This window comes from Stegastes partitus, unplaced genomic scaffold, assembly GCF_000690725.1.
Source record: "Stegastes partitus isolate 25-593 unplaced genomic scaffold, Stegastes_partitus-1.0.2 Scaffold639, whole genome shotgun sequence".
Classification (NCBI taxonomy): Eukaryota; Metazoa; Chordata; class Actinopteri; family Pomacentridae; genus Stegastes; species Stegastes partitus.
In genome coordinates, this window is record NW_007578370.1 from 248,673 (window position 1) to 263,465 (window position 14,793).

The following is a 14,793-nucleotide window of genomic DNA, read 5'->3' on the forward strand; positions in this document are numbered from 1 at the left end:
GACAACATAAACAGTAAGAGGGATTGGGGGGGGTTTGACCTCTATTCATTTAAACTTGGACCTCACCAAGAGGGGTAAAAACAACACTTCAAAACATTCCTATTTTACCTGTTTGAGTAAATACTGCAATAACAGGATTTCACATATCACGCCTGGAAGAATCTTGCAATGTAATTTTAGACACCCCTAAAGTGGAACATACCATTTCTGAACCTTAATTAAACCCTCACCTCTCTCTCAATATTTGCAAAAGAGCAATGGCGACACAGTTTGTTAATGTAAATAGCTAAACTTTCTATTTTCTCTTACACTTTACTTTCCTACCTTCTGAATTCATTTTCTGAATTAGCTTGTGTCAAATGTCTACGAATAAACCCTAACGTTAGCTAGCTGATAGCTCGCGTTTTATTGCCACCATTGGCTAAATAGCTAGCTAGCTGTGCATGTAGCATTTTATTGCCAATATAAAATGTATTATCTATTGTTTGCTAATACCGATGCTCAGCTTATGTAGGATTAGTTGTCGCAGTCATACATTCTGATATCAGTTTATTTAGTTATTTTATTTTAATTGTCTTTTGTGTGGCTGTTGTGGTTGCTTAGTCTTGTTTTAATATTAGGCGTTTTCCCAGGTATCCCCCTTGTTTTCTCTGAAGAATGCAGGAGTTTTACCTTGTTGGGTAACTGCACAATATTAAACTCCATGTGTGCTGAAGGCTGCGTAGTTGTACTAGTTTAAATACAGTATGTCAATACTTTCCGTGTACTGTAGTGGTCAACTGACATAGTTTTGACATTGGCAGATACCAAATATTGGTAACCAAGGATACCAATAACTAACATTTGCTACCAATATATATTAAATTTTTGGTCTCAAAATACAGATTAACACAAATTTCAACACAACATTTCTTGACATGGTATTTATGTTTGTCATATGTTTAAAAAGAGAACTTCTCCACCCTCATACTTCAGTGTCTAAGCTATTAATTGTGGCATCCAACCACTCAAACCACGCTGTGGGGCCGACACTGATCACGACCACAGAGTGAATACAGATGAACAGGGGTGGCTGCTTTACAGCTGAAGCAGCATGTCTTTAGATTTGTTTTTTTGGGAATCTGTTTAAAAAAAACACCAGCATTGTTGATCACCACACAAATGCTGGGTATCAGATCAGGTAATCCGATGACTGGTCGACTCCTAGTTTTACCTGTTAAACTCAGATTAGATTTCATTTACAAAGTCAACATGAACAAGTGGAGATGAAACACTTTTTTGTGCTAAAAACTTCGGACTTAGAGATAATAATGCAGCCTGAATTTCCTGTGTCTGTCATGCAGGCTTCATATGAAGCAGGATAGTTTGGGTGATGGTGAGTTTAAAAGTCATATTCCTTGAAGACGTTTCACCTCTTATCCAAGAGGCTTCATCAGTTCTGACTGACGAGTTGGGAGTTCCAGATACTTCTATCCTTAAGGAGCCACTAATGGCTGAAGTATGAGTTAATGGCTCCTTTAGGATAGAAGTATCTGGAACTCCCAACTCGTCAGTCAGAACTGATGAAGCCTCTTGGATAAGAGGTGAAACATCTTCAAGGAACTCAAGCAAGTCCAGTTGCTACGATTAATCTACCAGAATAACCATGCCCTGGATGACTGAGAATCTTCACAGACACGTTTTACAGTCATGTTACATCCTGACTGTAAAAGTTGTTGTGTGTTCCATTTGGTTCATCACCATCATCTACAGACATGAAGTTAAACAAGACCGATATAGTAAGGTTGTAAGCTTTAAGTTCACTGAAGCAGGCGCCTGCATTCCGCCGGGTTCCCTTTGTAACTTGACCTTCCCGATTGTCAGTTTATAATTCGCACTCTTTTTAATGTGCAAAAACATCCTCACCAAAGTGCTTTTAATTCTCTCTGCCCTCCTACTCAGGAGCTGTGTTTACCCTCCGCTACTCCCACCCTCCTCCTCCTCCTCTCTCATGGGTGCTCGCTCAGGCAACAGGGCTGAGGGAAGGCAAACACTACAGCGCGTACACAAACACACACACAGGACGCTGTGTGAGACATTTCACCTTGGTACCGAGGTCAACATGAAAAGCAGGGAAGGCAGGAGAGAGTGGAGCGAGAGTAAAAGAGCAGCAGAGGAGTTTCTGTCAATGCACTGGATGAATCAGCAGTGCTGACAAACTCTGAAACAACAGGAATATAGAGGCTTCCTCCTACACGCAACGGCCTCTTTAATGTAACACTACAATTAAAAGAGCACATATTCAACCAATAGCTGCACAGTAGGTCATTTTAAATCTTGCTTAGTCAGTATATATGGCTTGTACTTAAGCACTGGTTGAATCCACGAGACACCTGCAGTAAAATGCAGATTTTTAAAAAGGAAAACGCTTAAACACTTTCACTCTTTACGCGCTCCCTTCATTTGCATGTTGCCGAGCGAATCCATTCATCTGAGCAGCAGTGACTTGCTTCCCCGAGGCTGAACTTTGCAGCCTTGTATTGACAAGAACATCAGCTCAAAGCAGTTCATTTTACTCGGTTGTGAACCAGCTGCGGGTTCGAGCAACGCTTGCTTGAGCAACATGGAAACTAGTTAGACAACAATGCCTAGTTTGGAAGCCAAAACTGTGTGTACTTGACACCATTTGGTCTTTAAATCAACAAATACGTAAGACAAAAAGACTTCTTTTTGGGTCTTACTTTAAATGTACTTTATTCTGTTTCAGCTGCAGAGGACAAACCCACAGCTCCACCTCTCTACACATGCTTCTAAACCAAATAAAACATTGACAAAGAGATATAAATACGCCCAGCGGAGGAAAAGCTCAGCCCATTCCAGATAGCACAATAATAATGGAGGTGCTGTAAAGCCGGGCTCAACAGTTTGTTTAGTTACTCAACCTCATTTGAATCTCATGTTTCCCAGTTCAGCTTGGGGTGTGTGCGCGCTTCGCTTCAAACCATGACCAGGACTTGCGGGTTTAAGAAGTAAGTCAACAATGCTCTGAACTGTCTTCTTCCTGTACGACGAGGTGCAGGGAAGGTTTTCTTGGCGTGTGACTGCTGTGGAGCAACCGCCAGAAACCACAAAGCACCTGTTGTACCGAGAATGAGGTTCGATTCCTTCAGCGGGGACGCAAGCTCCATGTTTCCTACGTGTGGAAATGAGGCAGGTAAAGTCAGAAAGAAATGCCAGCGATGGAGGAAAGGTGGCCAAACAGGAAGGGCAAGATCAGCATGATACCAATGGACAGTGAGGAATGAATGGTGTGACTACAGAGGGCTGTGAGGACTTCTAGACCTAAAAAAACTCATTATCTTGAAATGGTCAAAGTTTAGGATGTATTTTAGGACGTGTCTCCCCCTGAAACAAACAAATCTTCCTTCATTTTCAGCTCAGGCAGTGAAATATCTTCACATTGCTGCAGTAAAAGTTAACACACAAGGCTGAACTCTTGGTGCCTTCAGTGGAGGTTTAACAAAGCAATCTGAATGAACAGACAGTTCAATCACTCATTAAACATTCTATGTAGTTTGGAGATGTGGCCTATGCGGTAAAGCCAGCAGCAGGCCTGGATAAAGCGCATGTTTGACATCCCGCAGCGAGCATTCCTTTCACCTTTAAATAACATTTACCTGCTGCTTGTCAAAATGCTCCCTCTCCGCTCCGAGGTTGGCCTCAGTCCGCCTGCTTTTCACCCGAGTGGGCACCTGTCTAATGCTGTTCATCCTCGACTTTTTATTACAGCGACGCTTTCAGCAGGAATTAAGTTACGATCCGTGTTCTCCAGAAAAAAGCAAAAAGGAAACACGCGTCCGATGAAAGGCGACTCGCAGGCAGCGGTTGGTTGTCCTCCTCCGGGCTGCGGACATCTCCAAAGCTGCGGCTTCGTTACTGGTGATGCATCGCGGCTGAAGGAGGAAAAGCGAATGCCAGCGTTTTGCTTTGCATTACGTGGACGGATCCTCCCCCAAGGTGGAGGAAATCATCATCATCATCATCATCATCATCAGCACGTCTTCTGCCGCCGACATCCTCCCACATGCAGCTCGTTTCTTTCCACGAACAACACAGGTTTCATATGTTCTCTTCGTTTCGACTTTTTTTTTTATTGTTGGCTGTCCTCCTCATCCATGGAAGTGACGCCATTTCAGTGAAATGAAACCCAGTGAGGATTATTTCAGAGCTTCCCCCCAGCTCTCTGTTATAATCCTTAGATTGCACTTGTTTTTTTTTTTCATTATTTAGATTTTTATTTTTAACCACAATCCAGCAGTTTATGACATAAACCAAGAAATAACACTCAGATGTAAATCCTCCATGAAGGTAGACTGACATGGAATCTACGAACAAGAAATACATATTATATCATATAAAAAAACCCAAAAAATATCATCATTAAAAATATAATTTAAAAAAAACAAACAAAAAAACAATATATTTCTCCATATCAAATGTTACAAACAATGTTATGCCATAACAAAATTTTTAGTTGAAATCTATGGGACGTTTTTTTTTTCCCTGCTATCTCGTTTTTACTCACTGTAGACTCTTTTCTTTCTTTATTTTCTTTCTTTTTTTTTTTTTTTTTAACTGCAATATAAAGTCCTGCAAATCTGTGGAAACTCCACAACCCAGGTTAGAGGTCGAGAGAACTCAAAAATACCTTCTGTGCCCCATGACAAGTATAATGCCAGAAATCACAACATAAGAAGAAAAAAAAAAAGTTTAATAATGTCTTTGATTTTTTTAAATTTATTTTTTTATTTTGTCTTGTCCACTGTCTGTCCTCCTCATCCATGGAAGTGACGCCATTCCAGTGAAACCAAACCCCGTGAGGATTATTTCAGAGCTTTTTTTTTTCTTCTTCTCTCTATTATAATCCCGAGATTGCATCTGTTTTGGTGTTTTTTTTTCTCCCCACAATCCAGCAGTTTATGGTATAAACCAGGAAATAACACTCAGATATAAATCAGAAAATGTGCCTCCATGAAGGTAGACTGACATGGCACCTACAAACGTGATTGATATATATATATGTATATATATCACTTGATGTCATTAGAAAGAAACAATATAATTCCCCACATCAAATGTTACAAAGAATGTTATGTCAAGAAAACAACTTTTTTAGTTGAAATCTATGGGGCGTTTTTTTTTTTTTAAATTCACTCTAGGCTCATTTTTCACTGCAATATAAATTCCTGCACCTCTATGGAAGCAGCCCAATCCAAGCTAGAAGTCGAAAGAACTCAAAAATGTCTTCTGTGCCCCATGACAGAAGTATGATGCCAGAAATCATAAAATAAGAAAAAACAAAAGTTTAATTTCTTTGAATTTTTATTTTGATTTAATTGAAAGAACCTTGAATCAACATGTAAACTTTTTTTTCCAAGTACCCATATGTGTACCAATTACTGGGCGAAAAAAAAGATGACGACACGTTAAAGATACTTTACTACTGATATTTTAATTAGCTTTCATGCTACACTGCCTGCAGCTCAGCCGGAATGTCTCAGGATTTTTGACATGTGATTCTTGGTCATAGCTGAGCCACTGGTGGGTTCTCAGTTGTGCCGAGGAGCATATCATCTTTTTACTTTTGACAGAATCTGGTTGGAGCAAAAGGGTTATATTTTGCAATTTCTTTCTACCAAAAACAAGACATGTAGAATAAACTGATTTTGGGGTTCAGAGGGTTCAAATAATTTATTGGACCTTAGCAGCTGAGAAGGTTGCAAATATGTCCTCATAGTGTCCACACAGCCTGCAAAACAGTGAAAAACGCTTGTTTCTAATGAAATAAACAAAAACAAACACACAAACAAAAAAGACGGAAAAATGGATGGAACAGATCAATATTAACGCTAGAATTCTTTTCCTGTCATGACTACAACATGTTGTGTATATCCATTTCGGGACATCTTCCTCACATTAAGTCAAAGCTTTACCGAGTCCATCAAATGTGTCTCCTTCTGTTTGTTAATTCTCATTCTTTGTTTCTTCAGATTCACTTATTTATCTTTGTTATTAAGTAACCTGCCCTTTGTCTACCTGTTAAATGGATTAACGAACTATGGGCCAGATTGAGTCTTATGCTTTGCCCAGCTTTACGCAACTTGGCTGACTAACCATATGACCTGTGGCATGTGGAAAAACCTGATTACCTATCTCCTCTGTCTTTTATCATTTAACAGCTTCAGCCCAAACATTCAGAAACAAATCAGTTCAAACACAAAAGACACAAAATATTAAAAAACGACAACAATACAACTGTGCATTTAGATTTTTGGGGCAACTATAGAGCAATTGGCCCCATCGGTGTGCCAGTCTGTGAGCAGTCTCTAGCTCCAGTGCTGAAGTCGAACAAGATGATATCTTACTGGTGAGCTAGGAATGGCCTCTCCTCGGAATTATTCGATTTTAGGGTCAGTTGGTGCAAAAATCGCTCTGCTGGAGGTCAAAGATCACCTTCTCAAAAACACTGTCGACCGTTAAAAGGGTAGAAGACAGATTTATGGTCTTTGGTGCAGATGCCATGTTGGGGCTTTCCATTGGTGATGTGACATTTGACGTTGGATGATGTTGAAAGGTCAAACTCAATTTTGATATTGCCATTAAATAACTGTTAACGTATGCATGGATAGTACCCATTTTACATTTGACAACCAGCCAACCATGATAAGTGAAAGAAAACACCTATTTTGTGGTAAGTAGAGCAGAATAATGGTTTCCTGACGCAATCGTGGCCAACAGGGGCAACTATATCCGTCTACTGAGGGCTCTCTCGTCAATTTATGTTATGCTGAGCCTGTGATGTCAGGCTTCAAGTCATCAGTGTTGTTTCCAGCTGCAGCTTTCTCCTCAACCCAACACCACCAGCAACTGTCTGACAGCAGACTGCAAAGCAACACTTCAGCCACTTCATGTGTACATTTTAAACTCTGTCAGCTCTCTTCAAGGTTGTGAAACTGGAATTTCATGTTCGTCATGCTGGGTGGAGCAGCAACCATGATGTTTTGTTCCCAGGTATGCAGGTGAAGGAAACACAGGGGCTGCTGGGACAACAGGGGAAGAGGACAAAAGCACATGTCTGCCCTGCAGGCTAAACTGGCTCTTTTGCATTTTTTCTGTCCTGTCTGAACACTGCACACACTGAACAGATTACGAGCTGGCAGGGCACAAGCCACATCCGTGGACAAACTACCGAGGGACATCTGTCATATGTCAAAAGATTGTGACATAGTAGGACACATGAGGATAGTAGTAAAGTCACTGTGGATGACTGTGTCCATTTCTGTTTTAAAGTCATTTGTATTGACTGCACATTTTTTTTTAAAGTAAGATATCCTGTCCAAATGTTTTTTTTAAAAGGCAAACTGATCATTCATCAAATGCTTAGCAACAGTCCCTCCTACAACCTCTCTTTTTCATTTACACTCCTACTTCTGTCTGTGTTGGTCACACAGCCTTTTGCAAAATATTGAGAGAAAAAGATTTATTTTTTTTTGTGCACAACACATTCACACTGCTCTGGGAACCAACCTCCAAAACATGTATCTAAAGCAACATTTTCCAATGCTATCCACTAGACAGCAGTAGAGGTTAACGTATTATACGTGTGATGCGTCCTTGTGACTTCTAAATGTAACTTCTAACTGTAAAATCGTGCAAAAGAATACAGCAACTCACTTCACAACCAGTGTCTGATTAAACATGACAGAAGCTGACAAGGTTATTAATGACAGGAGTAAAAATTGATTAAATGATGCAAACCGAAAACAAAACAAGTCATTTCTTTCATGGTTTCATTCCTCATACTTCTCAAGTGTTCTCCAATTCAGGTATTCGACTCTAGTCCCAGGTTAGAACTACAAAATAATGTTTTCAGGAATAAATTCATACAGTTTACATAAAGACACACAACAATTCACTTGACACCAAAGTGTGTATCTTAACCTCTTAAACTCAACGAAGACATAAACACTTTCCTTCCTACATCACAGCCCTTTTACACTAATGTGGTCTTTCCAGAAGAAGGTCGACTCCCTGTTAAAGAAAATAACACTCATTTAATTGTATCTTAAACAGAGTTTGCACACAGATGCTTCAACAAGTCAGAAATGGGATATTATGGCTTAAAGGCACAAAGTGAATGCTGAATCTTAATTTGGGATATTAGCTGCACACTACTTCATGGAGAAAAACACAAGGGTTGTCAGAATTTAAATATCTCAGTCAAATCTGAAGTTATTTTGTTTTTAATCACATTTTGTCCTTTACATGTGCAGTATGTCACATGTCTGCAAATATTTTATTATATCATTTGATGAGACAACACTGAAGAAGTGACACTTTGACACAATGTAAAGTAGTCAGTGTACAGCTTGGTAAATGGTAAAATGGTCTGCACTTGTATAGCGCTTTACAATGTGTTTCTCATTCACACACACATTCATACACCAATGGTGCCATGCAAGGTGCTGCCTGCCATTGGGAGCAGCTTTGGGTTCAGTGTCTTGCCCAAGGACACTTTGACTGTGATTGAGCCCCCAACCTTGCGACTGGAGAACAACCCGCTCTCCCACCTGAGCCACAGCTGCCCAAACAGTGTAAATTTACTGTCCCCTCAAAATAGCTCAGCACACAGCCATTAATGTCTAAACCGCTGGCAACAAAAGTGAGTACAGCCCAAAGTCAAAATGTCCAAATTGGGCCCAGTTAGCCATTTTCCCTCCCCGGTGTCATGTGACTTGTTAGTGTTACAAGGTCTCAGGTGTGAATGGGGAGCAGATGTGTTAAATCCAATGTTATGGCTCTCACACTCTCTCATACTGGTCACTGGAAGTTTAACATGGCACCTCATGGCAAAGAACTCTAAGGATCTTAAAAACAAAAAACCGTGGTTCTACATAAAGATGGCCTTGGCTGTAAGAAGATTGCCAACACCCTGAAGCTGAGCAGCAGCACAGACCACACAGCGGTTCAACAGGAACGCACTGGCAGCCGATGTAAAAGCGCTGAAACAGGCACGATGTGCTCACGTTTCCTCTTCCTGGTTAAAAGACGATGCACAAGAAAAACAGTTTGCTGATGACAGACTAAGGACTTTGATTACTGGAACCAAGTCTTGTGGTCTGATGAGACCGAGATAAACTTATTTGGTTCAGATGGTGTCAAGCGTGTGTGGCGGAAGAGCAAAGTGTCATTTCTTCAGTGCTGACAATAAAATACTTGCAGAAATGTGTACTCACTTGTGACACTGTACATATTTATTTATAAATGGAATGTTCATTTTGAAACTTTATTGGTTTTCCTTTCTGGTAAGCTGTTCTCCACATTGTGGTGGAGTGGAAGAAGTTAACACACACATTTTGTCACACACACCTGCTAATGTCACACACCGATGTGTCAGTGCGTGTCACACAGTCCTGCCAATGTCACGCACTGACACATCTGTATCTCCAAAAAAAAAACCACACTGAACCCACCACCCCCAAAGTTTCACACACTGTCACGAAACTGACTTGGACTCCAGTGCAGACACCACAATAGGCAGGGATAAAGTGAAACGAAACCAGGTGTATTTAAAAAGTAAAACAAAACTCAGACTGTTACAGAAGAAAGAAACTAAACAGGGAATAACTCACCTAATGCAAAGAGGGGAGCTAGAAAAACACTAAAAAAAAAAAAGCAGATACAAAATAAATACAGGGAAATGCCGATAAAGATTAGCAAAAACAGGGATACTCACTAAACCAAAACTAACAATGGGGAAAAGGGCAAGCAGGTTGGGGGAATGCAGGCAGGAGACAAGTTGACAGACGGCTGTGAAACAGGTAAATGGGATGGCGACCTGGTTCAGAGTGAAGGGAAGAGTTGGTCTGTATGGGAAGGAGGTGACTGGGAGCAGGTGAGTCAGGAGTTGCAGCTGTCAGTGATTGTGGTTGATTGAGGGCAAAGAGGCAGACACAGAGAGAAAGACACACACAGAGAGAGGCAGACACAAAAGCTCAGGCTGGGTGAGAGGGAGAGAAAAAGGGAGCCAGGCAGGGGCTGAAACAGGGATCCATGTATCTGCTCACCATCTACATAGACACACTTCTGCACAAACAATCCAAATACATCCAAAATCATTTACGAATTGTGTCTACCTTCATGCATGCATTGATTCAAATGTCCAAGTCATTCCTACATGAAGCACCGGTCCATCTCCTCAGCCATGCAAAACGTGAAAGGCAGCAAAAAATAAATAAAAATCCCGACAACTCCACTTTCATGCCATTCATATTTTTGTCTGCCTCAGCAGTGCTGTTTCACAATGGAAGCGACACCTGATAGTGAAAGCTGATCCACACACGGAAAGTCAGCCGCACATCTTCCTCTTTGAAAGGTTGTGAAAGACACAGGCCAGTAAAATATTCATGCACCTCACGATGAGTGTGACAGTTCAGTTCGCACTTTTCACATATTTTGTGTCATCGGCATCATCCAGCCTGAGCTGTCTTTTGATTTCATTTCATTTGTTCGATGTAAACTGAATACATGTGAAATGTGGCCATTGATCCAGATGTCTGCTGCTGTGGATGCTTCTGCCTATTAAATACTAGACCTGTGAGTACACATGATGTGAAACTTCTCAGGTTCCTGCATATTTTTTTGCATGTGGCTGAATTAAATAATCTTACGTATTACCTTCAACAAGAGCAATAAACACATTCAAAAAAGCACAAATGGGTATTGACCAAATATACACATATACTCAGTTAAGACGTTCGTGTGTGTACCAGTGGAAGGTGTTGCAGTCATGTTTAGTCTTTCTCTCACCTTCATTGGTGGTGTGACTCTGTGCTTTATCTACAACCATCAGTGATGCCGGAAGACTTGCTTCACACTACCATGAAGTCCACCACTGCCTTGCCTTTGTGCCTAAGGTGTTGTTGTGCTGAAAAATACACCACAGCTTGAAATCATGCACTCTTTCTGTCAGGTTTCTTACATACACATGCATTCATTGACTCTGTCATCCTCTAAATCGTCTTTTTCCGGGGCTTTGCAGTATAATGCTGCCACCACCAGGCTTCACAGTAGATGGAGATTAAGAGAAAATTGCTAAATATTGTACAAAAATAATGTGGTACCTTGTGGCTCATGAAAGCAGCTGCTGTTTTTCACAAACCACTAGCAGCAAATCTACTACAAAGTTGTGGGGGGGTTTCATGACCAATAACCTTATTTGGTGGTGAACTTGATTTAGTTAGTTATTACTGGGTATTATACCAAGAAAACAAAAATAAATGTGCAAATTTAAAGTTAATTCTGTGACACCAACATGTGTGTGACAAAGTGAAGACTAAAGGTCAAAGCAGATCATCATTGACATACTTTAGTTTGTGGAAAAGGTTCTCAGAAGTGTTATTAATAGTTACAGTTATTTGAAACAAGAAGTGCCCTGAACAGGGTGGGTGTTAGCAGATGCTGAGTTAAACATGTCCACTCAAAAGGAGGATGCTTTCTGTCAGGTCTGGAGCCCAAACAGGAACTATAGGTTTGACTAAACTGAGGTATTTTAATAACTGAAAACAAGCCAACATGGGTAAAATGCCAAATATTTTCACATCCAAAAGCAATGTCTGTTGATGGTTGTGTTGTCAATTAAGATTTTATATTACCTTTTAATTTAAAAAGCAGAACCTGCAGCTTCCTGTAAAAGCCAAAACCACACACCACTGTGCTGATATTTCCTTTTAAAGAATGCACACTGTCCTCAAGAGGTTTTGTCTTTGCTCTGCAGGCAGCGAGGCAGCACACAGCTCAACATGCAGTGCAACTTCAATGGGACTGTGCTGATCACAGTTCTCCCTCCACTGCTGGTGATGGAGTTTATTTTGGGATTACTTGGAAACGCTTTGGCTCTGTGGATCTTCTGCTTCCACCTGAGGCCCTGGAAAAGCAGCACGGTGTTGGTCTTCAACCTGGCGATGGCTGACTTTCTGCTCAATGTGGCTTTGCCTTTCCGTGCCAGCTACTACATCTCGGGGATCAAATGGATGTTTGGCAATTCCCTCTGTAACATCTGCCTCTTCATGCTGGCTATGAATCGCAGCGGAAGCATCTTCTTCCTGATGGCTATCGCTGTGGACAGATACATGCGTGTGGTGCATCCCCATCATTCCATCAACTCCCTGAGTGTCTGCAAAGCTGCCATTGGAGCGCTTGGATTGTGGCTGGTCGCCTTTTCAATGACTGCTCATGTCTTCACTCTACAACATGTGAACACGACCCACTGCGAGAGCTTCACGATTGAGACCAAGCATCAAAACAATCTGACTTGGCATAAATTTGTGTTCCTCTTTTCCTTCTACGTGCCTCTGCTTGTGATTCTCTACTGCACAGTGCACATCATCAGCCACCTGAGAAGGAGACAGCTGGCCCAGCATGCAAAGATTAAGAAGGCTCTGTACTTCATGGTAGTAGTGGTGGTGGTCTTCATCGTTTGCTTCCTGCCGAGCAACATCACACAGCTGCTGATCTGGATCAAGACCAGGGAGGTAACCAGCACCCTCCCTGAACCTGACATCTGTCCTGCCCTGGAGGACCTGACCTCTGCATTTTACATCACCATCAGCCTGACTTATCTGAACAGCACCATGGATCCACTGATCTACTACTTCTCCAGTCCTGCCTTTAAGAGCATTTTCAGGAAAGCTCTTCACCTGCCCCAAGCAGACACTGTCGAAAGTGCTGAGAAGAAAACTCGGGAGACTGGCTCCCAGTCGCTCAGCCAGCTGTGAAACCAAGGAAACATGACATGCAGCTTTGCAGCGGAAATAATGACTAATACTCAGTTTCTGAAGCTTCTCAGTAAGTTGTCATGCAAGTGCAACAGCTGATAAGATATTATTTCTATTTCACTCACAGTTATCCAGCATATATTGACTGTACATTTATTTATTAATATTTTTTTTGTTTGGACTTTTCAGCCTTTATTATAGTTAAAAGTGGAGAGAGAGAGACAGGAAATATGGGGAGGAGAGTGGGGGAAGGACCTGCAGTAAATATTCATGGATGGGACTCGAACACATTTATTTTAAACAAACTGCCTTTGCAAAACATGGTAGTTATAGGATAATATTAAAATGCTACAACAGCAGCAAAAGTGAGGTCATAATATCAGCAGGCTTGGCAATGTCTGTGATAGAGCAAAATCTAGCTAGTTAAGGTTAACTTGTATTATATAAGCGACGGGTCACACCAAACTGTGGCAACAAAACCCCTGAATGTTTTGAGCCAAGTGATGAAATCATTTTACAGGAGCTTGCTTCAAAATATGTTATCTCTATATCCCTTATCTACTGAGTGCACCTTTCTGTGGCAAAACCTTTGCTGTTGTAATTTATGCTTTTAATATTTTGTTGCAGCTCAGAAACAGTTAGCTTTGGTGGTGTGTTATGAATTAACCGGAGCTTTAAAAAGTTGGTGAAACGCTGACCAAAGACTATTTTTATCAGGAAATATTAACACATGCGTTTAATACAATTACAGGAACTCTCTTGGACCCCTTGCTTGAAATAAATGTGCCAATAATGAATAATGTGGCCTGTGTTGGAGCCAACATCAGTTTTGGTCTCATATAAGATAAAAGGAAACTATGAACAAAACATAAGAAGATGCAGCAACTGTCTGAATTGACACAGACTCACCTATGAATAAAATGTCACCTTGTAATAATGTGAAAACAGATTGTAAATACAATGATAAAAAGATTACATCATGTTTTATATCTTTCTCATACCAGGTGATATATGATTTTAATTAATCACTTTGATATCACATCACAATGGTGAGATATATGGATTTGATATATCCCTCTTATTGGAGTAAATAAAGAATTGTATGTACACCACATGTTTTCCTGTTTTATTTACTTTGATTTCCATTTTACATGAATTGCAAACAACTTCTTCACTACAACCAAATAAAATAAGGATTCATGTTTAAATATTTGCATCTGGTTACTGCTAAATTAAAGAACACAGCAGATTAAAATGAGCAATGAAAGTGTTTGTAGTCTGGTGAGAATGGCTTTGTATCTTCAATTAAAAAACACAAGTTGGTGAGAATACACGTTATAGACTGTTAATGGCTGCTTTATTTGAGGCCGTCTCAGATATTTTTTCTAGATGGAGAACATCCACTTAGTAAAATCTTTGAAGTAATGCAACAAAAAGTTGCTCTAACTCACATGAGTGACATCGTGTTTATGATTTATGATGAACTAGAGCGTCTGACCTCTAACCGCTGCTTTGACACAGTTTAGCACAGATGGTTCATACTATGTAGTTCTCGTGAAAAGTAGCTTTCCAGTTTAATCACATAACATTGAAAACCACAGAGGTCTCCTCCTGATGGTTCACATGAGGATGTGTTTTTCATTTAAGAGATAACTATGTATTCGTTTGAGTTTCTAAAACCACGTCGTTATTTCTTCTTCTTTTGCTCACATTCAGCTAAAGTAAACTCCCTCCATTTAAAGTCTCTGAATCCCTAAAAACTCCTCTCTGTGTTTCAAAGGTTCATATTTGGAAGTGTTTTCCATGAAAATACATAACAATGTGCAGATCTAAGTAGTCCATCTCCATCCCTCCGGACTTGCTGCAGCTTGAGCACATCAGCTCACCCACAACTCTACTCAAATGCTATAAAACTACTCTACACTATTGTAAAGTTGGAGTAATTCAGCTGTACATGTTTCAGTCAGGGCTGCAGGGT

The 14,793-nt window shown here is 40.5% G+C and overlaps 2 protein-coding genes across 3 annotated transcripts in view; one reads left to right on the forward strand and one right to left on the reverse strand.

The window, feature by feature from the left end:
• Window positions 1-3,953, reverse strand: part of hip1rb (huntingtin interacting protein 1 related b) — a 25,816-nt gene extending 21,863 nt beyond the window's left edge. For both annotated transcript variants that reach the window (XM_008289847.1, XM_008289846.1), the window contains exon 1: window positions 3,657-3,953. In XM_008289847.1, the coding sequence (XP_008288069.1) occupies window positions 3,657-3,749 (93 nt within the window). In that variant the 5' untranslated portion in view covers window positions 3,750-3,953. The remainder of the gene's footprint in view (window positions 1-3,656) is intronic.
• Window positions 3,954-11,840: 7,887 nt separating this feature from the next.
• Window positions 11,841-12,933, forward strand: LOC103363197 (hydroxycarboxylic acid receptor 2-like). The gene has a single exon (XM_008289845.1). The coding sequence runs from the start codon at window positions 11,841-11,843 to the stop codon at window positions 12,813-12,815; it is 975 nt and encodes a 324-aa protein (XP_008288067.1). The 3' UTR covers window positions 12,816-12,933.
• Window positions 12,934-14,793: the final 1,860 nt, after the last annotated feature.